General features: G+C 69.5%; 10 protein-coding genes across 10 annotated transcripts in view; 6 read left to right on the plus strand and 4 right to left on the minus strand.

The window, feature by feature from the left end:
- Window positions 1-324, minus strand: part of CHLNCDRAFT_143749 (hypothetical protein) — a gene marked incomplete at both ends in the record, with an annotated part of 1,108 nt that extends 784 nt beyond the window's left edge. The window contains one exon of the mRNA XM_005849281.1: window positions 274-324. Coding sequence (XP_005849343.1) covers window positions 274-324 — 51 coding nt within the window. The remainder of the gene's footprint in view (window positions 1-273) is intronic.
- A 523-nt stretch (window positions 325-847) lies between these two features.
- Window positions 848-2,236, minus strand: CHLNCDRAFT_143750 (hypothetical protein; the record flags this gene model as incomplete). Its single annotated transcript, XM_005849282.1, has 4 exons — window positions 848-978; window positions 1,263-1,362; window positions 1,579-1,660; window positions 1,830-2,236. 4 exons carry the CDS (start codon window positions 2,234-2,236, stop codon window positions 848-850), a joined length of 720 nt encoding a protein of 239 aa, XP_005849344.1.
- Window positions 2,237-2,502: 266 nt separating this feature from the next.
- Window positions 2,503-4,246, plus strand: CHLNCDRAFT_143751 (hypothetical protein; the record flags this gene model as incomplete). The annotated part of the gene is made up of 4 exons (XM_005849079.1): window positions 2,503-2,707; window positions 2,851-3,052; window positions 3,263-3,677; window positions 3,833-4,246. 4 exons carry the CDS (start codon window positions 2,503-2,505, stop codon window positions 4,244-4,246), a joined length of 1,236 nt encoding a protein of 411 aa, XP_005849141.1.
- Window positions 4,247-4,560: 314 nt separating this feature from the next.
- On the plus strand, window positions 4,561-7,821 carry CHLNCDRAFT_143752 (hypothetical protein; the record flags this gene model as incomplete). Its single annotated transcript, XM_005849080.1, has 6 exons — window positions 4,561-5,303; window positions 5,497-6,134; window positions 6,323-6,507; window positions 6,663-6,752; window positions 6,941-7,033; window positions 7,198-7,821. The coding sequence occupies 6 exons, from the start codon at window positions 4,561-4,563 to the stop codon at window positions 7,819-7,821; spliced, it is 2,373 nt and encodes a 790-aa protein (XP_005849142.1).
- A 346-nt stretch (window positions 7,822-8,167) lies between these two features.
- On the minus strand, window positions 8,168-9,983 carry CHLNCDRAFT_143753 (expressed protein; the record flags this gene model as incomplete). The annotated part of the gene is made up of 4 exons (XM_005849283.1): window positions 8,168-8,853; window positions 9,056-9,244; window positions 9,383-9,482; window positions 9,597-9,983. 4 exons carry the CDS (start codon window positions 9,981-9,983, stop codon window positions 8,168-8,170), a joined length of 1,362 nt encoding a protein of 453 aa, XP_005849345.1.
- Window positions 9,984-10,330: 347 nt separating this feature from the next.
- Window positions 10,331-13,655, plus strand: CHLNCDRAFT_143754 (hypothetical protein; the record flags this gene model as incomplete). Its single annotated transcript, XM_005849081.1, has 7 exons — window positions 10,331-10,718; window positions 11,045-11,181; window positions 11,479-11,671; window positions 11,865-11,999; window positions 12,273-12,481; window positions 12,773-13,268; window positions 13,468-13,655. The coding sequence occupies 7 exons, from the start codon at window positions 10,331-10,333 to the stop codon at window positions 13,653-13,655; spliced, it is 1,746 nt and encodes a 581-aa protein (XP_005849143.1).
- Window positions 13,656-15,864: 2,209 nt separating this feature from the next.
- CHLNCDRAFT_57408 (expressed protein) lies at window positions 15,865-16,831 on the minus strand. The gene is made up of 2 exons (XM_005849284.1): window positions 16,565-16,831; window positions 15,865-16,408 (listed from the first exon to the last, which is right to left on the minus strand). Exon 2 carries the CDS (start codon window positions 16,384-16,386, stop codon window positions 15,916-15,918), a length of 471 nt encoding a protein of 156 aa, XP_005849346.1. The 5' UTR covers window positions 16,387-16,408; window positions 16,565-16,831; the 3' UTR covers window positions 15,865-15,915.
- Window positions 16,832-18,284: 1,453 nt separating this feature from the next.
- On the plus strand, window positions 18,285-19,948 carry CHLNCDRAFT_143757 (hypothetical protein; the record flags this gene model as incomplete). Its single annotated transcript, XM_005849082.1, has 5 exons — window positions 18,285-18,448; window positions 18,542-18,597; window positions 18,758-18,906; window positions 19,101-19,593; window positions 19,794-19,948. The coding sequence occupies 5 exons, from the start codon at window positions 18,285-18,287 to the stop codon at window positions 19,946-19,948; spliced, it is 1,017 nt and encodes a 338-aa protein (XP_005849144.1).
- A 673-nt stretch (window positions 19,949-20,621) lies between these two features.
- CHLNCDRAFT_48698 (hypothetical protein) lies at window positions 20,622-22,626 on the plus strand (the record flags this gene model as incomplete). Its single annotated transcript, XM_005849083.1, has 8 exons — window positions 20,622-20,690; window positions 20,880-20,984; window positions 21,210-21,257; window positions 21,396-21,473; window positions 21,698-21,760; window positions 22,037-22,144; window positions 22,343-22,460; window positions 22,604-22,626. The coding sequence occupies 8 exons, from the start codon at window positions 20,622-20,624 to the stop codon at window positions 22,624-22,626; spliced, it is 612 nt and encodes a 203-aa protein (XP_005849145.1).
- Window positions 22,627-22,964: 338 nt separating this feature from the next.
- Window positions 22,965-24,821, plus strand: CHLNCDRAFT_30584 (hypothetical protein). The gene is made up of 4 exons (XM_005849084.1): window positions 22,965-23,051; window positions 23,517-23,606; window positions 24,138-24,204; window positions 24,634-24,821. The coding sequence occupies exons 1-4, from the start codon at window positions 22,996-22,998 to the stop codon at window positions 24,745-24,747; spliced, it is 327 nt and encodes a 108-aa protein (XP_005849146.1). The 5' UTR covers window positions 22,965-22,995; the 3' UTR covers window positions 24,748-24,821.
- Window positions 24,822-24,938: the final 117 nt, after the last annotated feature.

Consider the following 24,938-nt stretch of genomic DNA (forward strand, 5'->3'; position numbering starts at 1 on the left):
CCGGGGATCCACGCGGAGACGGGAGAGAGGGACGCAGAGGCGGGGAAGGAGGCGAAGAAGAGGGTCCCCGGCAGGGGTTTGGGTGTGGGCCGCAGGGGGGGCAGCGCTCGGCGTGGGCTGGGGCTGGAGGGCGGCAGTTGGAAGCGTGGCCGTGAACGCAACAACAGGCGGGCCGGTCGAGCGCTGCGGGCGCGTTCAGGCCCGTTCCGGCGCACCGTCTGCGAGGTCGAACATGCACTCATACTGGATCTCAAACTGCAGCGGGTTGGTGACTTTGGAGGGGTTGTCCAGCACGTTCACGCTCGTCACCGAGATGGCCGTCATTGCTGCCGCCGTCTGCTGCGCCGGGCGGGGCTGCCCCGGCGTGGGCGCTGCTGCAGGAGCCTGAGCAAGACGCGGCTGCGGCCGTGGGGTTGCAGGGGCCGGTGAAGAGTTTGAGCTTGCGGCGATCACGACGCTGGGGAAGGCAGCAGCAGGCAGACAGCCAGCAGGGAGCGGGGGCAGCGAGCAAGGTGAGAAAGAGGAGCGAAGGCTCAGGCGGTGAAGGCTAAGCTGGCGTGCGGAGACTGCTGCGCTCACAAAAGTTGGGCGCCGGTGGAATGCCTCCCGGCCCCTCCCTTGATCCTGGGGGATGGCGGTTGGCTTGAAACCGCCCCGAGACCAGCTGCCGACAGCCAGGACATCGCCTGTGCCACCTTCTGCTCTCGGCAGCCGCCGCCCACGCTCGCCGCAACCACCAACAGTCCCTTTTGCGGGCTTGGAGGACAGGAATTACAGCGTGGTGGCAGATGGTTAGCTTCCCAAACACCATCAGCAGCTGCATCCCTTGCGGGAGGCCTGCCGGCAGTCAGAGGAAGGCGCGGCGCCGCGCCGTCTTCCCGGGCACCTTCTCCTGCTCAATCAGCCGCTGGTAGGCTGCATGGATGTGTGCTGGCTGCAGCGGCGTGGTCTCCCCCCGCTCTGCCGCCACTCCTATCGCTGCAGGACAAGGAGGGGCAGTTGGGAAGCAGGTCGCCTCGATGAAGGTACCCAATCCAGCTGGTCCGAGGTGCTGGCAGCGAAGCATTGCTAGCTTTCGCTTTCTGGCTCTGATTCCGGCAGCGCCATCTTCATGGCATGAGAGCGCAGCGGATCAGCCAGCACTGCAGCTTCGTTGCCACACCCACAACCACCGCTCCTGCTGATGTCAACAGGCTGCTGCTCGCGGCCAGGCGAGCTCCCCCTCCCCACTCTTCCACCCGCACCCCACCGCAGCCACCCACCCGCGGCCACCAGGTCGTCCACAAAGCTCTTGGTCACGCTGCTGAGCGCGATGAGCGCCTTGGCGTTGGGCGCGCCCCCCAGGGTCTTGATCATCAGCAGCTGCACGGCGTGTGGGGCGCGTGCGGCGGGCATGGTGGGTACTCAGAGCAGTCCCGTTGAAGAGGAGAGGCGGCACTGGTGACTTGGGGGTGTCGCGCGCATGCCGAGCAACATGATGCCTTGGCACCTGCCGCCCCACGCTCGCGGCTGCGACTGCCAACGAGCTGCCCTGCTGGCAGCTCGCTGCCGCTGCTGCTGCTCACCCGGCAGCCCCACCTGTATGCCCTTCTTCAGGCTGGAGCGGCGGAAGGCGGAGTAGCGGTCCAGCTGCTGCTCGGTGAGGATCTCGTTGACCAGGCTGCCAGGCGGGGTGGGGAGAGAGGCAGGGGGGGTTCTGAGTAAATGCCGTAGGGAGAGCAGCGCAGGGCAGGTAGTCTATGGGCAGCCAGGGCCAGCATTGAAGCACCCAGCCAGTTGCGCTCGCATTGAAGCCATGCAGCGCAGCGAGGCAGGTGCGCCCAACTCACTTGTTGTAGCGCTGGTGCTGCTTGGCGGTCAGCCGGTCCAGGTCTATGAAGCCTTCGTCTGTGAGCGGCAGCTCCTCGTCCTCCCGCTGCAGCGCCGTGGTGGCCGTGGTGGCGGCGCGTGCGGCGTCTTGGAGGGCGGCCCCCGCCGGCAGCTGCGCGTCGCCAGCCTGCTGCTGCCGCGGCTCGCCGCCTGGCTGCTGCTGCTGCTGCTGCTGCTGCTGCTCCTCGTCTGCGTCCTCCAGCTCTGCCTCCAGCGCCAGCTCAAGCTCGTCCTCCTCATTCAACACTTCGTCGGCGCCAGCAGGGCCGGGAGCAGCGGCGGCGGCGGCGGCGACGGCTTGCTGCTGCCCCAGCGTCTCTGGCGCAAACCCGGCTTCCAGATCGGGCATATCCATATCGTCCGCCATGGCTGCGGCCTCTACGGCACCAGCAGGGCCCGAAAGGAGGAGTTGCGGAGGGAGGCCTGCGAGGGTCTAGGCGGGTGCTGGGGGGGGAATCTGGGTGCTACCAAGGTGCCTGGATGAAAGCAAATTGCCCGGAAGGCGCAGCCTGGCGCCCATGCACTCCGTGTTTTCTTCGAGTCCTGCTGGCAGCGTTCTCCGCGTGCTTGATCAGGCGGTCTGATAGCGAAGTCTTGCAAGCCAACAAGCCCTGAAGCGCACAGCTCTGCACTATGCCAGTCCCTGCGGATGATCCCCGCCTTGGCCGCTGCGGCTTTGCCAAGCTGGTGGGCAACGGCGGCAAGCTGAACTACATCATGCGCACATACGAGGTGCTGCTGGGGCGGCACAGCAAGACCAAACAGGTGGACGTGCCGCTCGCCGAGCACAAGGCCGTCTCCCGCGAGCACGCCTACATCCGCTACAACTTCGACAAGAGTGAGCGCAGGCGCAAGCCCTGAGGAGCGCCGCAGCGACTGTGGCGCGTTGTTGCCCGCGCCGCCGCCGCCACGCTCCGCTCGTGCGTTGCGTTTCGAGCGTTGCTGCCTGGCCCTCCTGCTCCTCCTCCCCCCCGCCTGCAGAGCACTTCGAGCTGGAGGTGGTGGGCAAGAACGGGGTGAAGGTCAACGGCGAGGACCACAAGCCCGGGGCGCCCAACACCCCCGGCCCCATCCCGCTCGCCTCCCAGGCCCACCTCCAGATCGGCGAGGACCTCACCTTCTTCTTCCTGCTGCCCAAGCCGCCCCGCGAGGTGGCCACCGCCTCGCGCAAGCGCAAGCTCGGGTGCGCACGGGTTGCATGGGCACGCGCGCCTGTGGCAGGCGGGCAGTCTGTGGTGGTGGTGGTGGTGGTGGAGGTATCGCAGAGGACGGCACAGGCAGCTGGTGGAGGCCTGCAGCTGAGGGTGTCCATGGCAACCCGGCAGCGTGCTTGCCGCCCATACCCCTGGCCTCACCTGCCCGCACGCCCGCCTGGCCGCCTGCCTGCCCGCAGGTCCATGGCGCTGCCGCCACACATGGCCCAACACATGGCGCCGGCGCTGAAGCGCAGCGACACCGCGTCGTCCCGCCCCGCCTCTGCTGGCGCAGCAGCTGCGGCGGCGCCCCCACCGGACGTCATGCAGATGTTCACGCAGGCCGTGCAGCCCGCGCAGCAGCAGCAGCAGCCCAGGCCGCTGGCGCAGCACGCCGCGGCGCAGCAGCAGGCGGCCATCGCGCGGCTGCTGCAGGCGCAGCAGGCGGCGAGGCTGCAGCAGCAGGCACAGCAGCAGCAGGCGGCAGCAGCAGCCGAGCCCGCCGCCGCAGGCCCGGCCGCGCCCGCCGCCCCGGCAGCCGCAGCCGCCGTGCCGAAGCCGGCCAGCGGGGCGGCCGCGGCACCTGCAGTTGGGGCCGCAGCGCCTGGAGCCACTGTGAGAGTTGCTGCCGCGCATTTGCCATGCTGCCGCATCATCCTGCCACGTGTGCATGTCGTGCCACCAAGGCTGGCCCACTCGGGTGGCCCTGGCAGCTTTGCACTCCTCTCAACCCGTTGCCGCCACTGCTGCTGCCGTCCTTGCTGCCGCAGGCCGACACTCTGGCCGCGGCTCAGCAGCAGGTGCTGAGCTCTCTGATGGCCAACCCGGCGCATCTGCAGCAGCTGCTGGCCGTGTCCCTGCAGCAGCAGCAGGCCAGGCAGGGGGCTGGCGCCGCCGCCGCGGCAGCGCCCGTCGCTCCGGCGGGCGTTTCCCTCGCGGCGGTGTCGGCCTTGCAGCAGCAGCAGATGGCGGCAGTGCAGATGAGGCAGGCGCAAGCGGCCCAGGCGGCTCAGGCTCAGCAGCAGCAGCAGCAGGCTGCCGCGGCAGCTGCTGCGGCGCAGCAGGCGCAGGGCGTGCAGGGTGCGCAGCTGACGCCGGCTCAGGTGCTGCAGATGCAGATGCAGATGCAGTTGCAGATGCAGCGCATGGCGGGCATGCAGCCTGGCGCCCAGCCGCCGCGTTGACCATGTCGAGGCGGCGGCGATGCCTAGTGCGGGAGAGGCTCTTCCTTTGTGGCGTACTGAGCACCTCCTCTCCCTCCCTTTATGCTGTTTGAAGTGTCTGTAACAGAATGTCCGCTTTCAGAGGGAATGTTGCCCCTGGAGGGAACGAACTTGAGGCGCAGGTGCTGACTAGGCGGCGGGGTGGCGGCAGAACCGTCCCTTCCTCCAGGCCTCCCTCTCTTTGCACTGATCGCCTCTGCCGACCCTGTTGACAGCAATTCGATCGCACCGCAAGCTGCTGTGACGGCGTGCTGACTTTGAGAAGGTTCGGAACGATGCACGGCCTGCAGGCCTCCGCGCTGGTGGCGTTGGTCGGAGCGGCTGCCGCTGTGTGGTTCAGGCGGTCCAAGCGGCAAGGCGGCACCAGCGGTGCCGCAGCGGCGGGCGGCGGCGGTTCAGCGCCGTCGGCGGGCCGCGCGCTCCCGCCGTCCCAGCACCCAGCAAAGGCGGCTGCCACCTCGCCGAAACCTGATGGCGCTCAGCCACAAGCTGAAGTTGGTAGGCAGCAGCAGCAGCAGCAGCAGCAGGAGCGGGAGCTGGAGGCCCAGGCACGGCAGGCGGCGGCGGCGGCTCGAGCTGCTTCCCCCCTGTACCGTGCCACCGCCAACGAGGCCCTCGTCCACGGCTGGCTGCTGAGCGGGCAGGAGGGCGGCATCCCCTCGCTGCCGCCCCTGGAGCCCGCAGGCGGCGCGCAGGCGCCGGCGCGCATGGCGGCGGGCCACGCGCCCCCCGCTGGCCTGGCAGGCAGGCAGCCCCCGCCAGCCGCGGCCCCCTTTGCCGGCGACGAGGCGGATGAGGGGCAGGAGGTGGAGGCTGAGGTGCAGCGGGCGGTGCGGGAGGTCGCGGAGCGCGCTTTCTTCGACGCCCTGGTGGATGGGCTGCGCCGCGGGGACGCCGCGCGCCTGGCGGCGCTGCTGCTGGACGCTCGCGACCAGCTGGCGGCGCTGTGCGGCGGCGGCGGCAGCGGGGAGGGGCGGGGGCTGCTGGGGGAGCTACAGGAGAAGCTGGACACGGTGCGGTGGGTAGGGGGCTGGGTGGGTGGCTGGGCGGGTGGGTGCTTGCCTCCTTTCCAAGCACACGGCAGCCGCCGTGCCTGCCTCCTGCAGGCACCAGGCCCGCCTGCTGCCGTGCCCGCCTGCCTCCCTGCCCCATCCTGCCCTCCTGCTGCTGCCCGACCCCGCCCCTTGCGCGGTCGCCGGCCGCCCCTGCAGGAGTGTGCGGCAGCGGCTGCAGCGGTACGATGCGGCGTACTGCGCGCAGGCCTTTGACCTGCTGTGCCACGCCATAGGCCGCCTGCAGGCGCCCGCGCGGCGCCAGCACACGCGGCAGGCATACGCCGAGGTGGCAAAGCTCTTTGCGGCGGCAGACGGCGGCGGCGGCGGCGCCTACCCTGGCAGCGCCCCGCCTGCCGCCGCTCCGCCGGGCGCGGGGGAAGCGGCGGAGCAGCGGGTGCAGCTGGTGCTGGCGAGCGGCGGCGGCGAGGGCGGCGTGTCGGTGGGGCTTCGGCTGGCGGCGGGCGCTGCGGAGGGTGCTGCGGGTGAGCGCCCAGAGGGGGCGGTGCAGTGGCAGCTCAGCCTGCGCCCTGATGCCAGCGGCGACGGTGGTGTTGTCGCCATGCTCAGCCCTGCGCTGCCGCCCAGCGTCGAGCGGGGCGCCGCAGCGCCAGCGGTGGCGGCGACGGCGGCAGCGGGAGCCGCGCCCGGCGGCCCCGCCGCCCCCGCCGCCCCTCCCGGCGCGGTGGTCGGCGAGGCCAGCGTGACGGCGGCGGTGGCGGCGGCGCGCTTCCTGCTGCACCAGCTGGAGGAGCTGCGCGGGGATGTGGCCCGGGCGCGGCTGGCTATGCTGAGAGGTGCGCCCGGTAGCCACGGGTGCAGCCGACAGTCGACAGTCGATCCTTGCCTGGCGGCCAGCTTAGTCGATCCGCAGCGCCGCTCCCCAGCCAGCGGCAGCGGCTCGCCCCGACAGCAGCCACCCCCGTGGGCTGCTCCCTGACCTGCTGTGCCTGCCGCCCACCATCCCGCCGCCTGCGCCCTGCAGAGGCGGTGCTGGGCGGCAGCGGCGGCGTGGAGTACGAGCGGGCGCGGTACGAGCGGGCGCTGGCGGCGGCCGCAGGCGGCGGCGCCAGCGGCAGCGGCGGCGGCGGCGGTGCCAGCCCCACCCCTCAGGCTGCGGCCCAGGCGTTCCCCGTCACACTCACCTGGCTGAAGCAGGTGCTTCAAGAGGTGAGCGCCCCGACCTTGTTAGTGCTGCGCTGCCACGGCTCGCTGAGCTGGCGCCAGCTGCCCCTGTTGCCTCCCCCCTGGGGCCCAGCGGCGCCTGCCACGCCAGGCCGCGCATGACGCAGCCCAGCCCCCGGCGGGCCCTCTGCGTGTCGCAGGCGCCGCCGCCGTCCAACCTGCGGGGCGACGCCTACTGCCGCGCCTGCGTGGGCGCGGGCCTGCTGCAGCTGGCGCAGCTGCCGCACGCCGTCCCCGCCGACCTCTGCCCAGGCAAGGAGGCCGGAAAGGGCCCACGCCTTTGCGCTGCCGCGGCTGCGTGTCCCTCGCGCCGCTGCCGCGTCCGACCCGCGCCCCCGCCTCCACCGCCGCTCCTGCTCACGCCGCCGACTCCTCTCTTCCCTGTGCCGTCACCTTTCTTCCTTGCGCTGCTGCAGAGGTGCTGCTTCTGGACCTGCGCGGCATAGTGGCCCTGCAGAACGAGCTGCAGCGCCTCTGCCTGCTGGCCGCCTCGCTGCTGATCGTACAACAGGTGGGGGCGGGGCTGGGGCCGGGGCGGCCGCGCGCCAGCCGCCCGCACGCAGCAGCCACAGCATCCTCTCGCGCCCTGCGCCTTGCGCATGTGCGCTTGGTCGCATGCTCGCCGCACTGGACGGCGATCACTCCCCGCCCCCGCCTGCCGCCCCCGCGCCGCAGGTCCTGGCCTCGCGGCATGCGCTGCCCGCGGCGGGGTCCCCGCGCCACGCCGCGCTGTGCGAGCGCGTGGTGGGCCGCATGGGCGCGCTGCTGTCTGGCGGGGCTGGCATGGAGGGGCTGGTGCTGGAGCTGCACCGCCAGGTGGAGGAGGCGCTGGCGCAGCAGGCGCAGCAGGCGCCAGCTCAGCGGCCAGAGGGAGGCGAGCAGGCGCGGGGCAGCCCAGAGCAGCGGGGCGAGCAGCGGGGGCAGCAGGAGGAGCAGGGGCTGGGGCAGGGGCAGGGGCAGGGCCAGGGGCAGGCGGGCCTGGATGTGGCTGTGGTGCGCCGCATGGTGCGCCGCATCTTCTCAACAGAGGATGCCGTCTACCGGCGGGTGCAGGCGGGCGTGCTGGCCTCCGCCACCTCCCTGCTCAACAGCGCCGGCACCAGCAACGGCAGCAGCGGGGGGGGCAGCCCCGCGGCGCCCGCCTGGCGCCGCGTGCTGCGCGGCGTGGGGGCGGAGGCGGTGGCGGGGGACGTGTACCGCCTGGCCGCTCGGGTGTACCGCATCGCCGCCGTCAGCACCGCGGTGGCCGAGCCGCTTGTGTACGCCCCGCTGCTGCAGCAGCTGCGCCAGCACCAGTGAGCGTGGCTGGCGGGCAGCCGGTCACAGGTGCAGGGCAGAGTGGCGGGGTGGCAGCTGGGCCATGCCCAAGGGGACTGCAGATTCTCTTTCTGCTGGATGCTCCTGGATGCTCCTGGACGCCGGTGCCTACTTTCCGATCACCAATGTCCTCCAATGATCCAATTGTGGATTGCCACCACCATGCCATGCACTAGTCCTCCCGCTGGCTGACCGGAATGGCACCACCCCATTGGCCACACCTGTGCCTGCGCTCCCTTGCCTCATCCTCTCACTGCACAGTTGTCTCGCTCTCTGTTTGCAACAGCGGCACACATCTACTAGCCGTGCATGAAGCGCAGCGTGCAGGTCAGTCCAGCCACTCTATGTGCACCGCGCAGGGCTGCAGGGGGGCCGCCAGGTCCAGAACCTCGCGCACCACCGCCAGCGGGAGCAGCTGCAGCAGGCTGCAGCGCCCCAGCCGCGGGTGCAGCCCCAGCAGCACCTGGGCCCGCACCGCCGCCGCCGCCGCCGCCGCCGCCGCCTGCAGCTGCCGCAGGTACGCCTCGGTGGCGTCCCGCAGGCAGCCGGGCAGCGCGAGGCGCAGGTCGCGCAGGGGGACGCTGCTGCCCAGCAGGTCCCGCAGCGCGGGCAGCGCGTGCTGCCACGCGCGCTGCCACAGGTGCGCCAGGCGGGCGTCGTCGTCGCCGCCGCCGCCCGGCAGCCGCAGCCGCAGGGAGGCCAGGCGGCCGCGCCGCAGCGCGCACAGCACCAGCGGCACCGCGGCTGCCAGGCCGGCGTGCTGCGAGCGGGGGGCGTCTGCGGGCGGCGAGCACGCTATGCTGACCAGCTCGGCGTCGCCCCAGCGCCCCGCCACCACCCAGTGAGCCGCCACCGCAAGCTGCGCCCCTGTGCTGCACTCGAAGCAAGCGGCCCCAGGGGCGGCTGTGCCGGGCACGGGCGGCGCTCGCACCTCGCCTCCCACCCGCCGGGCGGCCTGCTGGAGGCAGGAGGCGAGCAGGCGCTCCTCGAACCCTGCGCCGGCAGCGCTGTACACTGCAGGACGGCACGTCGGGCATCGTGGGCGGCGCTTCAGCTCGCGGCCGCGGCTCTCCAGCAAGCATGCAGAGAGAGCGAGATAACAGCATGACCTGTCACCCGGGCATCCACTGGGCCGCACACCCAGCCAGCCGCCGCCACCCCAGCCCACTCACGCTGCCCCACGCCCAGCCAGCCGCCGCCACCTCAGCCCACTCACGCTGCCCCACGCCGAACATGTTGAGTAGCTGCTTGAGGGCCTGGGTGCGCAGGCGCCGCGCCGCCTGCAGCAGCTCTGGCGACGGCGGCGGCGCGGCCTGCTGCTGCTGCGCCGCGCCGCTGGACGGCTGCGCCAGGCCAAAGTCCGCTGCCGCCCTGCCCACCAGCCGCTGCGCCGCCTCTGGAGAGTCTGCACCCTCGCAAGCCACACACAGGGCAGAGGCGGGCAGCACAGAACAGGGCAATGAGTCGAGTGACGTCCAACGAGACGTGAGCAGGAACGGGGTGGGCACAGGTGGGCAGTGAGGCACAGCCATGGGCGCCGCACCTGGCGGGCTCTCAAACGCCGACAGCACCAGGCGGTTGCGCTCGCCGTGCACCCGCAGGCTGAGCAGCTGGCGGCGGTGGCGGATGCCAGCGGTGTGTACCTGCGGCGGGGTGGCGGAGAGTGAGCGCTACTCAAAGCATGTAGAGAGAGCGGCAGCGCAACGGAGGCAGCCCAGCGGCAGCCGCACCTCCCAGTCTCCTGCCCGTCTCGGCACCCACACGTCGCACGCCTGGCAGTGCGCCACCCGGGCCGTGGAGCGCGGGCCCGGCTGGCTGTAGGCAGGCAAGGTGTCGCCGCCGCCCGCGGCGGCAGCGGCGCTGGCGGCGCCAGCAGCCGCAGCGCTCGTGCCGCCTGCGTTGTGTTGCTGCCATCGCCCGCCAGGATGCCTCTGCTGCTCACTGCTCATCTGCCGCTGCTGCTGCTGCCGCTGCTGCTGCTGCTGGCTGTGCCGCCGCGGAGCCTTGTTGGCGTCGCCAGCGCTGGCGCTGCTGCCGCCCTGCCTGGCGCGCTGCCGGCTGTCCCTCCACGGGCCTCTGGTTACCACTGTGCCTTCCAGCACGGCAGCGGCCCATGCCTGGTCTCTGTCCTGCTGGGCCGCCATGCGATGGAGAGTCAGAGCCGCCCAGTCAGCTGGCATCCACGTTATTGTGGTGGCCTCAGAGGAAGTGCATGAAGCAGGGGAGCGGAGGAGGCCACTTGCAAATTGAGGCTGAGTTGGCATTGCGCGAGATCCATTCCTCCAGCACTCTGCGCACCCTTCGAGGCAAACCTGCATCGTGCCCGGACATGCATGCACCCGTGTTCAAAGGATAGAGGCGCCAATTAGCCGCCAACACTTGCACCGGGCCACTGAGCCTGTCGCGACCCGTTATCGTCCCAGAGAGCGCTGCTCCAGCCCGATCGATCACTTCTGAGCAGCCCTACCCAGCCCCAGCGGCACCACCGAGAATGGGCAGTCCCGCCGGCCAAGTTGTGCGCCAGGCGGCCCCAGCTCCGCCGGATCAGGACGAACACGCCACGGCAGGACTGACCCTGGGCTCCTCGGCGCCGGACGTGCGCACCGCCCTGGGGGGAACTGGCGCCAGCTGCCGGCCCACCCCGGACGACGGGCGCCAGGCTGGGGCGGCGCCGCCGCCGCCACCCGGCGCGCAGCGCCCGCGCCCCGCCGCCGTGGTGGGCCTGGCGCTGAAGAAGGAGAAGCGCAAGAAGCACATCAGCGACAGGCTGGTGGCGCTGGCGGCGGAGGCGGGCATCGAGCTGCGGTTTGTGGACAAGGAGGCTCCGCTGGAGGCACAAGGGCCCTTCGCCGCCATTCTACAGAAGGTCCGCAAGCCAGGTGAGGCCCCCCGCCAGCCAGCCGCCGCCCCAGGCAGGCCAGCCGGGCTCCCTTGCCAGCCAGCCAGCCAGCCAGCCGCCGAGGGGCTCCCCGCGCCAGCTGGCCACCCGCCCGCCTGCTCCCGCCCCAGCCTGCTCTAACCAGTGGGTGGCAAGGCTGGCGGGGCCCGGCCCGATCCGGGCCGCACCGGGCCCCCACCACACACAGGCGCTGTGTCGGGCTGAGCTGTGCTGCACAGCCGGTCCAGCCGGCCTCCGAGCGCTCCTCACAGCCCGCACCCACGGCCCGCTCGCCGCCACCGCCGCCGCCCCTCCCATGCGCAACAGACTGGGAGGCCGCCATCACCGCCTATGCGGCGGCGCACCCCGAGGTGCGCGTCTTCGACCTGCCCGCCGCCACCTACCCGCTGCGCAACCGAGGATCCATGGTGTCCTTCCTGGACGGCGGCGGCTGGGTGTTTGAGGTGGGTGGGGTGGATGGGTGGGAAGGTGTGGGGCGTGGGCGGGCCCGGCAGCGCGATCGTGGATGCGTGTGTGAGCTTTTTGGTGGGCGGTTGCTGGCGTATGACTGCGATGGTGGTGTGGTCACGACGGGGACATGCAGCTGTGTGTGTGGGTTTGTGTGTGTTGTCGGTTGTGTGTGTGTGTGTGTGTGTGTGTGTGTGTGTGTTTGGCTGGTTGGTGGCGTCTGCGGTCCCGCCTGCACCGCTGCCCGCCTCCCTCCACCCGCGCCGCTGCCCGCCCCGCCGCGCCGCCCGCAGGAGCCCGCCGCGCTGGCGCAGGGCGGGCGCCCGCCGCAGCGCTGCCGCTGCTGCGTGCCCACCAACACAACGCTGGCGGAAGGGACCGGCTACGAGGCTGCGGTGGCGCAGATGGCGGCGGCGGGGCTGCGCTACCCTCTGCTGGCAAAGCCGCTGTGGGCAGACGGGCGGGAGGGGTCGCACGCGCTGGCAGGTGTGTGGTGGGTGTGCGTGTGCGTGTGTGTGTGGTGGTGGTGTGTGTGTGTGTGTGTGTGCGCACGTGTGTGTGTGTGTGGTGTGGTTGAGGTGCTGCGAGGCCCAGGGCCTAGCACCTGCTCTCCGCCCCACCTGCTGTGGCGCACATGCCTGCTCACCGCCTCGCCCTCCCCGCCTCCTCCCCCCCGCAGTGTTGCACAGCCCGCGCGGCCTGCGGCGGCTGCTGGCGGGCGAGGCGGCCTGCCTTCAGCTGCCGGTGCTGCTGCAGCAGTATGTGGATCACGGCGGCTGCCTGTTCAAGGTGTATGTGTTGGGAGAGACGTCAGGTAGGCGCTGCCGGGGCTGCTGGGCCGCGCCGCGCTGCTGCCGCGTTGCCGCCTGGGCCGCGCTGCCTGTACCGTGGTGCCTGTGCCGCGCTGTGTTGTGCCGTGGTGCGTGTCCAGCGATGCCTGTGCGGGCGCTGCTCATGCGGCGCCCTGCCAGGCCTGGCCCGGAGGTCCGGCCTGCCCCGCTGCCACCCACCACCCTTGACCGCCCATCGCCCGCCGACCCGCTGCGCCCACCTGCCTGCTGCGCCCGCCATGTTTCCTCTGCTGCAGTGCGAGTGAAGCGGAACTCGCTGCACCTCCCGCAGTGGAGCTGCTCGGCGGCAGGAGGGGACCCAGCAGCTGCCGCCGCCCCGCAGCAGCAGCAGCAGCAGCAGGGGCAGCAGCAGGCGGCGGCAGGGCAGGCGGCGCAAGGTGGCGGCGGCGTTGGCGGTGGCGGCGGCGGCGGCCAGCCTCTGCCAGACCTGGAGCTCATGGAACGAGTGTCGGCCTACCCCGCCAGCAAGTCATGGGGCAGAGCAGACACGGCGCCCAAGGCAAGAGGCTGCCGCCCCCTGCCGCCGCCGCTGCCGCTGTGCCGCCGCTGCCGCTGCTGCCGCCGCTGTGCCGCTGCTGCCGCTGTGCCCCGCCGCTGCCGCTGCCGCTGCACCCTGCAGGCAGGCGTTCTGGTTCATCGTGTGTTCTGCGTTTAGGGCAGACCGGCCCCGCCGCCCATGCGACAGCTCTGGCGCCCCCCCCTGCCCCCCACCCCCTGCCCCTCCACCCTCCCGCAGGGCCACGGCGTGCCCAGCCCGCCCGCCTGGCTGCTGCAGGCGCTGGCGCAGCGGCTGCGGCGCCAGACCGGGCTCAGCCTGTTCAATTTTGACGTCATCGTGCCCATGCACTGCCACCGCCGCCGCCTGCGCCACGAGAGCAGCGCCGCCGAGGCAGGCACGCCCGCCAGCAGCCTGGAGCAGGCTAGAATGCAGCAGGCGGGGCAGCAGGCGGGGCAGCAGGCGGGCGGGGAGCAGCAGAACGGCGCCTGCCGGCCGCAGCAGGCAGAGCAGGCCGAGGAACCCGCGGCTTTGGACCTGCGCCTGGCAGAGGCGCAGGCGGCGGCGGCCGCAGCAGCAGCACCTGCCGTGCAGCACGACGCGGCGGCGGGGGGCGGGGCATGCGGCGGGGAGGAGCGGCGGCCGCCCAGCGAGCGTGCGGGACAGGCAGGGCAGGGCGAGGAGGGGCAGCAGCAGGAGCTGTTGTACCACCTGATTGACATAAACTACTTTCCAGGTGGGCAGCAAGGGCTGGGCTCCCCTCCAGATCCCGTGTTTTCCACGGGCTTCTCACGGTCGGCAACAGGCGGAGCGTGTGCGTCTGTTTGGGCCCGGCAGCTTGGAAGGGCTGGAGCATGCTGGGGCTGCGCGCTCCTGCGCAGCGTAGCGGCCTCCGTTTCTGCGATGTTTCCATGTTCGTTCTGTGGTGTGTGCAGGGTATGAGAAGATGCCCAACTACGAGGGCTACATGGTGCAGTTCCTGCGCTCCATCACCGCCCCGCAGGCGGCGGCGGCGGCGGCGGCGACGGCGGCGCCCTCGCCCGACGCCCAGCAGCAGCAAGAGCAGCGGCAGCAGGGGACCTGCCGGCGCAGTAGCTCTTTTACTGTCATGCATGGCCCCTGACGCTGTCTGGCGGCCAAAGCGGCAGCCAGCCCAGGTGGCAGCGCTGGTTGCGCCGCTGAGAAGCCGCAGCTCAGCTACCTGCGGCACCTGCTGGGCGTGCGTCAGAGCGCGCCCAGTTGCGTGGTGCTGGCTGAGTGCGACGAGCGGCGGCTGAGGCAGCGCTGGTTGCGGCGTGCAGCTCAGCTGTGGAACAGGACGCTCGCGGAGAAGCCTGGCGGCCCGATGCAGCAAGCGTTGCACTCCAGCATCCACCTGGCAGCTCTGCTCAGCAGTCGTGGGCGGCCCAGCTGGAAGCCGGCTTGGCGGTGGTCGGCATACAGCTGGACATGCAGCAGCCAGCGCCGGTGGACCTGGGCGAGCTCGGGGACGCTAGCCAGCTGGCGGAGCTCCAGGCGGCGGTGGCGAAGGGCGGCGCCAGCTGGCTGGAGCACTATGTGTACAACGTGGTGGGCGCCCTCAACCTGGCGCCCGCCATGTTTGGATGGCACAAGGCCTACTTGGACGCAGTACGGCGGCGGCAGGACCGCGAGACGTTGGCACAGCTACGCGCCGGGTTGCATTGGGGCGCAGAAGAGACCGGCCGCTGGCTGCTGCGCCCCAGAGGGGAGCGGGTCTGCCCCCACTGCTACGACGGCATTGAGGATGCCCCCCACATGCCCCTTGTCTGCCCGTTGTACGCCCCGTTGCACGTGCAGTTCCCCGACCTGTTCTCTGATCCCCTGCCTCCCCACCGCTTCCTCCGCCAACCCCCGGCCAGCGTCGATGCCTTTGCCGCTGCCTGCCGCCACCACTGGCAAGCCGCCACCGCCGCCTTCAGCCAGCGCCAGACAGCCTCTTGCGAGGAAGACTCCTCATGCAGCTTTGTTTGATGCGCTCCAAATGCATACGTGCGTAACCCATGCCTTCTGTGCATGCTGGCAAGTCGGTTACATGTGAACAAATCGGTATGTGCAGACGTCTGCAGGAGAAAAGAACGCAATTGCGTGGTATGCGAAGTGGATGATGGGATGGGGGCTGCAGGGAGCAGCTGCAGCTTGCAAAACCAAGGCAGCTGCCATGTTGATGAGTGAGGATGCGAGCAGGGACATGCAAGCCAGGAGTGCAAAGCAGAGGATTTGAAGAGGGACAATGCCGGCTGAGCTCTTAGGGAAAGGGAATGAATGCGGGGGCAGCTGCAGCTGCCCACGTCCCTTCCAGCCGAGTTGTGTGCTGAGGTCATGGCGAATGTGCCGAGGTCACGGCGCAGACTCACCAGCCTCACTGTCAGCGGGTGAGGTGAGATGGCAGTGCTCCAAGCTTCCGCGCCGGCCAGAGAGCTGTGGCCCGGAGCTGTGAGCTCAACCCGCATTGCGCAAGAATGTACACTTGAACAGCGGAGCTGCAGAGCAGGGGGCAACATTGTTGCACGCCGTAAGGAACAAGCAAGCAACTTCAATTGAAGGGAATATGGCGGCGGCGGCGTGCACTTCAGAACGCGGGCGATGAGGGCAGGGCCACCCAGCCACCACACACTGAACGCAAACGCAGCAGGGGCAGATCGGGAGCGAGCGCTGGGAGGGAGCACTGCCAGGGGGACCAGCAGTGCCAGGTTTTCCTCGCATAAACACTGTCTCCTATGCATCCTCCCTCTGCACTCCCCTCCACCCACCTGTGCTCTCTGTCGGTGCAGCTCATTGTATCAGCCGGACCAGGACGACGCAAAAGAGAAACCCGCAGCCACCGTAGAAGTCGCCGCACATGAAGCACACGATGGCCATGAAAAGGGAGATGGGCTCAACCAGCTGCTTGACTGGCTGCATATCAGGCAGTTGCTTATCCAGTTCCTGCACCTTGCGTCTGGCATACGCAGAGCGCGGCGGTGTGCCGTGCGCGCCCGCCTGTGCGGGGGCGCCCTGAGCGGGCGCCACCCCGTCGCAGGGAAGTTACCCATATAGGGGGAGCGCCGCAGGCGCGACCTTGGTAAATGGGGGAGGGGGAGGAAGGAGGGAGAGGGAGAGGAAAGTTGCTGGCGCGCGAAGCGCGCCAGCCGACCCTTCCAGGAGCTAGTTTCCCTGCCGTTTCGCTCCGGTCGCGACTGAAGGGAGCCTCAAGTTCCCACTGGCAGCGCGTGGTACGATGCAGAGAAAGATGGGTGCAACGCCAGCTCGCGGCGTGCATGCTGTGCCCAGCACACAGCAGCAACAGTGAACACCTCTCTCTCTCTGGCGAATTTCCTCATCTGATTTAATGGAGTAGCCGAGGATCACAATGTATGGGTGTGTCAAAGATCAAAGAATGCATCAGAACTGCTAGGCTGCTGCTCAGTTGTTGCAGGTGCAGCACTGTGCTGCTGCTGCCCCTGCCCCTCTTGTTGTTGCTGCTGCTGCCCCTGAGGAGGCTGTTGCTGCTGCGGCAGTGGCGACGTGCTGCGCGTGATTAAGGTAAACCCTGGGAACCGAGCCCAGCCTGCCAATCCTTGCGGCGCTGCTGCTGCCGGTGCCGCCACCACCGCCGTCGCCACCGCCGCTGTCGGTGCCCCCGTAGGCAATGCAGGCGCAGCGTGTGCTGCCGTGACGCCCGCTGCAGCTGCTACAGCGGCTGCAGCAGATGCTGGAAGCGCGTTCTGCCGGGCAAGGTGGCCGTTTGATTTATCCTCTGCCGACCACTTCTTGGACCATGCCCTTTGCTGAGAGTCGGGCAGCGCGTCCCACTCGGCCTTGTGGGGGCAGATGAGTTTGTGCGGGCCTGTCATGAAGACCAAAGAGCCCTTGTATCTGCACAGCGACGGTTTGGTGAAAAGAGGCATGGTGTAAGGAAGCATTATTGCCATGCCAGCAAGGGGTGCAGCCACATCAGTGCAACATGCGAAGCATGCAGAGCAGCCAAAGCAGCTAATGCAGCAACGAGAGACAGCTAGAAATTGAGCTCACCTGCACGCACGGCAGAGGTGCTTGGTTCCAGCACCACCTTGTTCACCGCGGCGCCGCTTCGGCGCGACCGCAAGCGTAGGGGGCGCACCGCCTGCTGCACCATGCCGCTGGCTTGCCTGCCGCTGCTCTTGCTGCTCACCCAGTTGAGACCCAGGCTGCACAGGAGGCGCAAGAGGCTGCGCCGCATGCTGCTGCTGCTGCTGCTGCTGCTGCTGCCTCCGTTGCTGCCGCTGCTCTTGCTGCAGCAAGACAACTGCTGCTCGCTCAGCGGCCGCTGCCGGGTGCAGCGTGTTGTGAGCCGCCTCGCGTTGCCCGAGGTCCAGCCACGCCTCGCGCAAGAGCTTGCCATTGGTGCGCCGCAGCTGAGTTTGCGTGGATCCACCAGCCGCTTGAAAAATGTGGTGTTCCACTGCTCCGCCAGTGCGTCCCATTCAGCATTGGTGGTGGGTGGGCGAGCGCTGGGTGGCACCAGCTCCAGCAGCAGCACCCTGTCCTCCTCGCTCTCGGGGCGCCGCCGCAGCCGAGCGAAGCAGGCGGGTGCTGCGCAGCGGTAGACAGCCTGCAAAGTGCAGACAACAGGCCGGATCCTGGTTTATTGGAGGAGAACTTAGGCGGGCAAAAAAACCAAGGACCCTCGGCTCAAGGTGACCAACACCCCACCTGCGCCTCGCAGGCCGGCCGTGCGGGGGTGCCCAGCAATGTGCGCGGGGTGGAAGCGGAGCGCTGCGCTGGTGACCGACATCGCTACCGCCCGCGGTGGGACAAGGTTTGCGGCGTGCCTGAGGCCGCTCCTGGATTCTGAACGACACCGGCAGCTTCAAAACGCGGCAAGATAGCCAAACAGGGCACCAAATCTGGAATTGCCTGCCAACTACGATGCCGTCAGCACCGCCGCCAGCGAGACATGCGGACCCTGCCGACCCAGGGCTATGCGCAGTTCAATGATTCATTCAACTGACAGCGAGTGAACTGGTGCCCATCTCACAGCTTCAAACTGGCCGCGCTCTGCGCCCCAACCTCTATCCACGCCTTCGTCGGGGCCACGGTTCCGCCCCGCTGCTGGGCTCAGCATGTGGATTGTGGTGGGACCACATGTGCATGGGCTGCCTCCAGACTGTCAATTTTCCCGCCCCTTTCTTCGCGCAGGCTTCCATCCGGACGTCACTGCCGAAGCTGGCGTGCAACCCTCCTCCATGTACTGAGGGAACACGTGGCGGCACCGCCCTCGCCGCCGGAAGACCAGACGGGAGAGCTTGGCAGCCACCTGGCGAGCCGCTGTGGCCTGGCCTCGGTGTCGGCACTCCAGCTGGCAGCAGCCTGGATGCAGTCAGCCTGTGGGGCAGCGGTTCTATGCTGGGTGGCCCCAGGCCACCTGCAATGCGGCGTGGGCTATGCTGAGCTGCTGCATCTGATGCCGTCGAAGCGGAGCCCTGAGAAGGCTTTCATCCCAATACGGCTCACATGCGAGCTGCTGCTGCTGTTCGTCCAGGCCTGCGGCAACGCTTCCCAAACCCCGGGATCCCCACCTGTTTAGGCAAACCCTTGAAGCTGCTGGTGTCCTCTCAGTGGCAGGCGTTGAATGGAAAGCAGGCGCTGCGTTGCCTCGTGAGCATGTCAATCGCTGAGGCGGCAGCATGCCGCTCCCGCCCCAGCGTGCGTAGCGGGCAACACTTGTTTGTAGCAATCAGGCTGGCGGCCATTCCCGCTATCCCTGCATGCGATGGATGCAACTTTAAACGATCTGGAGGCTCTGGCCGCGAGCCTGGCGTCCCCCGCCTCCTCGCCCAGGGGAGAGCACGAGCTCGGGCGGCTGGCCGAGGCTTTCCTGGATCGTTCAGACGGCGCTGAGCTGGGAGTGGGTGGCGGCTCCCAGGCGCTGGGCTCGTGAGTGGGAAGGAGCGGCCAGGAAATGGCGGGAAGGCCACACCTTCCCATTACGCTTTATAGTTCTGCCCAACTCCTGTCTCCGCTGTGCAGCAAGATAAGGGAGGTAGCTCAGGCACTGAAGGCGCTGGATGCCCGTCTGCAGCACAGTCTGGCAGCCGGCACCCGGCTCTCTGCCTCCGCCGCCGCCATCTGCGGCTGCAGCACGTCGAGGCGAAGCGGGCGCTGCGGGCGGGCGCACAGGACACCATCGCGCTTGAAGATAACAACCCTAATGAGCACTTTACCAGCGCATGGGAGCTGGCGCAGTTGCAGCAGCCACCTGCGACGCCAGCGTGCTGGATGCGGTTGTAGCAGCCGGCTGCACCACACGCAGCAACGCACCGCTGCTGGCGCGGCTGCGTGCGCCGCCCAGCAAGAAGTACCTGGGCTTCTGCCTCGGCGGCTCACGGGAGCAGGTGCGGTCGTACCTGGGATGCTGCCCCCTGCCGCCGCCGCTGCCGCTGTGCCGCCGCTGCCGCTGCCGCTGCACCCTGCAGGCAGGTGTTCTGGTTCATCATGTGTTCTGGTTTTAGGGCATACTGGCGCCGCCGCCCATGCGACAGCTCTGGCCCCCCCCACCCCCACCCCCTGCCCCTCCACCCTCCCGCAGGGCCACGGCGTGCCCAGCCCGCCCGCCTGGCTGCTGCAGGCGCTGGCGCAGCGGCTGCGGCGCCAGACCGGGCTCAGCCTGTTCAATTTTGACGTCATCGTGCCCATGCACTGCCACCGCCGCCGCCTGCGCCACGACAGCAGCACCGCCGGGGTCGGCACGCCCGCCAGCAGCCTGGAGCAGGCTAGAATGCAGCAGGCGGGGCAGGCGGGGCAGCAGGCGGGCGGGGTGCAGCAGAACGGCGCCTGCCGGCCGCAGCAGGCAGAGCAGGCCGAGGAACCCGCGGCTTTGGACCTGCGCCTGGCAGAGGCGCAGGCGGCGGCGGCCGCAGCAGCAGCACCTGCCGTGCTGCACGACGCGGCGGCGAGGGGCGGGGCATGCGTCGGGCAGGAGCGGCGGCCGCCCAGCGAGCATGCGGGGCATGCGGGGCAGGGCGAGGAGGGGCAGCAGCAGGAGCTGCTGTACCACCTGATTGACATCAACTACTTTCCAGGTGGGCAGCAGGGGCCGGGCTCCCCTCCAGATCCCGTGCTTTTCACGGGCTTCGGGAGCAGGCGGAACGTGTGTGTCTGTTTGGGCCCGGCAGCTTGGAAGGACGGGAGCATGCTAGGGCTGCGCGCTCCTGCTCAGCCGCCCCGGCCGCCCCGGCCTCGTTTCTGCGGTTTTTTCATGTTGTTTTTGTGGTGTGTGCAGTGTATGAGAAGATGCCCAACTACGAAGGCTACATGGTGCAGTTCCTGCGCTCCATCACCGCCCCGCGGGAGGCAGCGGCGGCGGCGGCGGCGCCCTCGCCCAACGCCCAGCAGGAGCAAGAGCAGCAGCAGCAAGCGGACCTGCCGGCGCAGTAGGATTCTTGGATGTCATGCATGGCCCCTTGATGCTATTGACTTAGCTAGCCTGCTGGCATTGTAATGCGCATCTGGCAACAGAAGTGGGGGCGCTCGATGGCAGGCAGCCGCAGGTACGCCAGTACGAGCTCTTGCGGGCTTGGCCAGGGACTGGTGGTGGTCCCACAACTCCTCACATCCCCAGCACACACGTAGAGCAGCCGGCAGGTGAGGCAGGGCCCAGGGCTGCCACTTCTCGCAGCCCAGTCCTCCAGTGCTGGGCAGCAGCTCTGGGCGAGGCCAGGGCTTCATAAAAACAGCAGTTCAGCCGTGCCTAGGTTTGCTGTGGGGTGATGGCGGCTGCTCGGGCCCCGCAGCAGGCCTGCTGAGGGAGCAGGAGTGGAGGCAGAAGAATGCTGGGCCTTAGGACTGCAGCTAGACAGCAGACAGGGGGAGCTGGATGGTGGCGTGGCTCAGCAGCCGGCAGCGGCCGCCGCCCATCCCGCTGCCGGACCCCAACCCACGGCTGCCCTCCACTCCATTGAGATTCATTGACCTCCATTCCGTCATGCAGGCTTTGGATTACCAACACCTGCTCATTAGAGCAGATCTTCCCAACCAGCCGCCGCCGTCCCCAGTACCTCCGACTGCAGCCGCCGGCATGGAGCGCGAGGCGCCGGTACCGCAGCACGTCATGGACCTGCGCAACATCCGCCGCACCTGCCTGGAGATGCTGCGGGACCGTGGGTACCAGATCGACAAGGTGGAGGCTCCAAGGGGGCAATGGAAGCTTGGGGATGGGGCCCGAGGGGGAGCCAAGCCCAACACCCGTGCTGCCAGTGCCTGCCCGGCGCAGCGCACACGGTGCTGCCCTGAGGCAGCGGCTTGCAGCAAGGTGCGGGAGAGACGTGGCTGCCCCCTGAACGCCCTCGCGCCGCCTGCTGACCCGCAGGAGGATGTGGAGATGAGCGGGAGAAAGTTTGTGGAGAAGTTTGCCACAGAGCCCGACCCCGAGAACGTGCGGCGCGACGCCATCACCATCCTCGCATCCAAGGCGGTGCGCCGCGGCACGGGGCCGGCGGCGGGCGCTGCACGCCAGCCAGCCAGGCAAACTGCTGGCCTGCACGCTGGGAGCGCGGCTTGTCCGGCGGGCAGGCTGCCCAGCAGGCCACGGAGGATGCCACGTGCATAGATCGATGGATCACTGGTGCCCATCCACCTCCATGCCGTCTGCCCTCAGCACGTGTTTGTCTCCCTGACTCCTTGAGGTGAGCGCCTGCAGGATGACCCCACACACCAAGCCTTCGTCTTCTTTTTCGAGGACCCGAAGGTAAGCTTGGAGGCGGCGCCCAACGCTGCAACGCTCGGCTGCGGGCTGTGCAGCGCCGCTGGTTCTGGGTGCCCCGCCGCATGTCCCGCTCACCCGCCCTGTTGCGCCGCGCCTGCGGCGTGCCTCTGCGGCCTGCAGCTGGGGGTGAAGGCCATCAAAGCGGTGGCGGTACGCATGCGGGACGAAAGGGTGCCGCGCTCCATCCTCGTGTTGCAGGTGCGAGGAGGCAGCTCGGGCAAGTGGTGGGGCGGGCGGGCACCACTCGCTGATATGTGTGGTGGTGGGGAGGGGAAGGGGCGCACCCAGCCGCGGGGGCGGCACCCCGGCAGAGGCTGGCTCCAGGGCGGGGCAGCCTCTGTCGGACATGGCGGCAGCGGAGGCATCCTGACGCCGCCTGTTGATTCAACCACGTGCTCCCTGTTGCGCCCTGGGCCGAGCAGGACAAGCTAACGCCGTTTGCCAAGCAGTGCATCCAGGAGATGTCGGCCAAGTTTGCCATTGAGGTGAGGCGGGGTGGCGAGGAGCCCCAGCGGCAGGCGGCGTGGTCGTGTGTGTTGTGCGCTGTGTGCTTGCGTGCGTGCGGGAGCGGCTGTGGAAGTGAGGGTGGTGGGGGCTGGCATGCGGCCAGGGGCAGGTCTGCTGCTGGAGCTGCTGAGAGGGCGGGGCAGGCTGAGGTCTGGGACGCTCTTGCACCACGCCAGTTGGCTGCTGCCGGGCATGGCAGCCTTCTTGTCCGGTGTGCCTGCTGCATCCCACCCCATCCCCGCCCAGCCCGGCAGGTGTTTGCCGAGGGTGAGCTGCGTGTGAACATCACCCGGCACAGCATGGTGCCGCAGCACCAGGTGCTGAGCCGGCTGGACAAGGCGGCGCTGCTGGAGCGGTACAAGGTGCGGCACGAGGCGGTACAGCGGGACAGCTGGAGCAGGCAGGGAGGGGGGACACGATGAGCATGGGGGGGTGCAGGGCGGCACCTAGCCGCTGCTCACCTCGCCAGGGGATCCCGGCAACGGTGAGGCTCAACACGCGCCGGCCACACCGTTCCCTGCTCCCGCACCCCCCCCACACCCACACCCAAAACCCCGCAGGTCAAGGACACCCAGCTGCCGCGCATCCAGCACCAGGACCCGGTGGCCCGGTACCTGGGCCTGGAGCGCGGCCAGGTGGTGCGCATCGTGCGCGGGTCGGAGACCGCGGGGCGCTACGGTGGGCCCGCCAGTAGTGCGGGGAGGCTGGGCCCGCGCCCGGGGCGGCGCCGCAGGCAGGGCAGCCAGCGAGCCGGCGTGAAAAGCCGCGCTGCTGTGACGGCTGGCATGTGCTGCTGCGCGCTGCTTCGTCCCTGGCTGCAGTCACCTACCGCCTCTGTGTGTGACGGCTGGGAGGCCGGCGAGTTGAGCGGCGGCTGGCGGCACCATACAGCCGGGGCCTAGCAGCGACGCAATTGCCAACGATTTACGTATGTTTGCCTCGGCCCGCACCGGCTGGGCTGCTGCCCTAACTGCACAATGGCACGGCCGGCATGTGAGATCAAAAGGCAGCCGCAGCGGCCCCCTGGCGATCTGTCCAAGCTGCTACACAACAGCAATCAAAAGCACTAACAGCGGCGTGCAAGGGGCTCAGCACTAAGCCACGGGGTCTAAATGCTACGCATGCTGGGCGCCCTCCTGGCCCGCACAATCCGCCGGGCGGCCCCAGGCTCGCCCTCTTTGGCTGCTTGCTCGGAGAGCCACAGGTAGCCACCATGGCAGGAGAGCGCGTGCGGCTCTACGTCACCGGCCAGTTCCTCGGCTACAAGAGGTGTGGATGGCCGCCATGCAGCGCACCAGCGGGTGCACAGCCATTTGCAGTTCTGTGCCATGCAGCTGGGCGCACACCACCCGGCAGGCCGTGATGGCAGCGGCATGCAGCAGCCGCGGGCCCCTGGGCGGCGCCTGTGTGGGCGGAAGGGAGCAACATCCCACCAAGAGCCCGTCGCCGGCCGGCAGGCGGGCCAGCCGCACCAGGAGGCGCCGGCCAGCGGGGCGGCGGCGGTGGCAGCAGGGGTGCTGCCTTGCACGGAGCAGGCTGAGCAAGCAGGGGTCTAGTGACAAGCCAGCAGCAATAATGGCAGCAGCAGCAGTGGGATGACGGCAGCCTGCACTAGGTCACATCAGAACCACCCGATCCGTGGCAACAGCTCGATTCGCCGCCCTTGCCGCGCTGCTCTCCGCCCCCCGGCTGCTGCCCAACCTGCCTGCGCCCGCCCCGCCTGCGCCCTCGCAGGGGAAAGTCCACCCAGTACACCCACACCGCTCTGGTGAAGGTGGATGGCGTGAACACCAAGGATGAGACGGAGTTCTATCTGGGCAAGCGGTGAGGCTGGGGCTGGTTGGCTGGGGCTGGGGCAGGCTGGTGGCTGGCGTGATGCATTGATGCAGGTAGACGGGAGGGGTGTGTGTAATGGGCGGGGCGCACACTTCTGGGGATGCCAGTGGCAGCGGCGGGTGGCAGATGGGCAGATGGCACCATCGACGGCATGGCGGCGAGGCTGGAGTGGAGCAGCCCAGCGGCAGAGCCTGGCGCAGCACGGCATGGCGGGGCTGGGATGTGGGGAAACAGCGTCAGTCTGCAGCCTGGGGGGTGGGGAACGCTGCTGGAGCGAGCAGCTGCGTGCGGCAGGCGCCGAGGGCGCTCACCACGCGGCGCAGCGCCAGCCGGGCGAGCGCTGCGACCACATTCACTCATGAGGGCAGCGCCAGCGCAGCAGGCGGCAGCAGCGCCGGCGGGACACGCACGCACAAGCTCTCGCTGGCTGCGCCTGGGTCTGGACCCTTTGCCCTCTCCGCCTCGTGCCGTCTGACCTCCCCACCCTCATGTTGTGCGCGTGCGCTGTTGCTGCCGCAGCGTGGCGTATGTGTACAAGGCCAAGACAGAGAAGAAGGGCAGCAAGTACCGCGTGATCTGGGGCAAGGTGCGCGCAGCATGCGCAGCACGGGGCTGGGCGCTTGTGCGTGTGCTGCCGTGGATGGCAGCACGTCTGCTAGCCCTGCCGATACTGCTGCTGCTGCATGGCAGCGGTAGCGCCGCGCCGTGCTGGCGGGCGGCGACGGCAACACGGGGGTGTTGGAGCATCGCTCCGCGGCAGTCAGCGTGGCGCAGCTGACAGTTGATGGCGTGGAGGGGGAGCAGCTGGTAGCGCGCAGCCTGGGAGTGCAGCTGGGTGAAGCAGCGCAGGAGGCGGCTGCAGCAGCCATCCACGGCAGCTGCTACCAGCATCCGCGCCCTGCAAGCTGCCCCTGCCGCCCTTTCTGCTGGCTGGTTTGCTGCCCGCACCGCACGCTTGGCACCCTTTGCTGACCCCTGTGTGCTGCTTGCTGCGGCTGCGTGCGCGTGCGTGCAGGTGACCCGCGCCCACGGCAGCGTCGGCACCGTGCGCACCAAGTTCCAGAAGAACCTGCCCCCCGCAGCCATCGGCAGCAAGGTCCGCGTGCTCCTCTACCCCAGCCGTGTCTAGGCCGCAGCAGCCTTGGGCTTTGCAGCGGTACTGACGGCAGCGGCGCGACACGTAGCAGCGCGGAGGCAGCTGGAGGCGGCCGCCGCCCGCGTGCCGCCCTACTAGTGCTGGAGGGCGGGCGCGCGGGATGGGCCCGCCGGCAGGCCGGATGGCGGCGGCAGTCGCACTGCCCGCGCCTGGCATCCATGTGG

Source organism: Chlorella variabilis, assembly GCF_000147415.1.
Source record: "Chlorella variabilis unplaced genomic scaffold CHLNCscaffold_6, whole genome shotgun sequence".
Lineage (NCBI taxonomy): Eukaryota > Viridiplantae > Chlorophyta > Trebouxiophyceae > Chlorellales > Chlorellaceae > Chlorella > Chlorella variabilis.

What these genes read in the sequence shown, in the direction of transcription:
- CHLNCDRAFT_57408 (XM_005849284.1), bottom strand. Translation starts at nt 16,386, where the DNA reads ATGACAGGCCCGCACAAACTCATCTGCCCCCACAAGGCCGAGTGGGAC.
- CHLNCDRAFT_30584 (XM_005849084.1), top strand. Translation starts at nt 22,996, where the DNA reads ATGGCAGGAGAGCGCGTGCGGCTCTACGTCACCGGCCAGTTCCTCGGC. An exon ending in CAGTTCCTCGGCTACAAGAG is followed by an intron (nt 23,052 to 23,516) that starts GTGTGGATGGCC and finishes GCGCCCTCGCAG; the next exon opens with GGGAAAGTCCACCCAGTACA. An exon ending in ACCGCGTGATCTGGGGCAAG is followed by an intron (nt 24,205 to 24,633) that starts GTGCGCGCAGCA and finishes GCGTGCGTGCAG; the next exon opens with GTGACCCGCGCCCACGGCAG.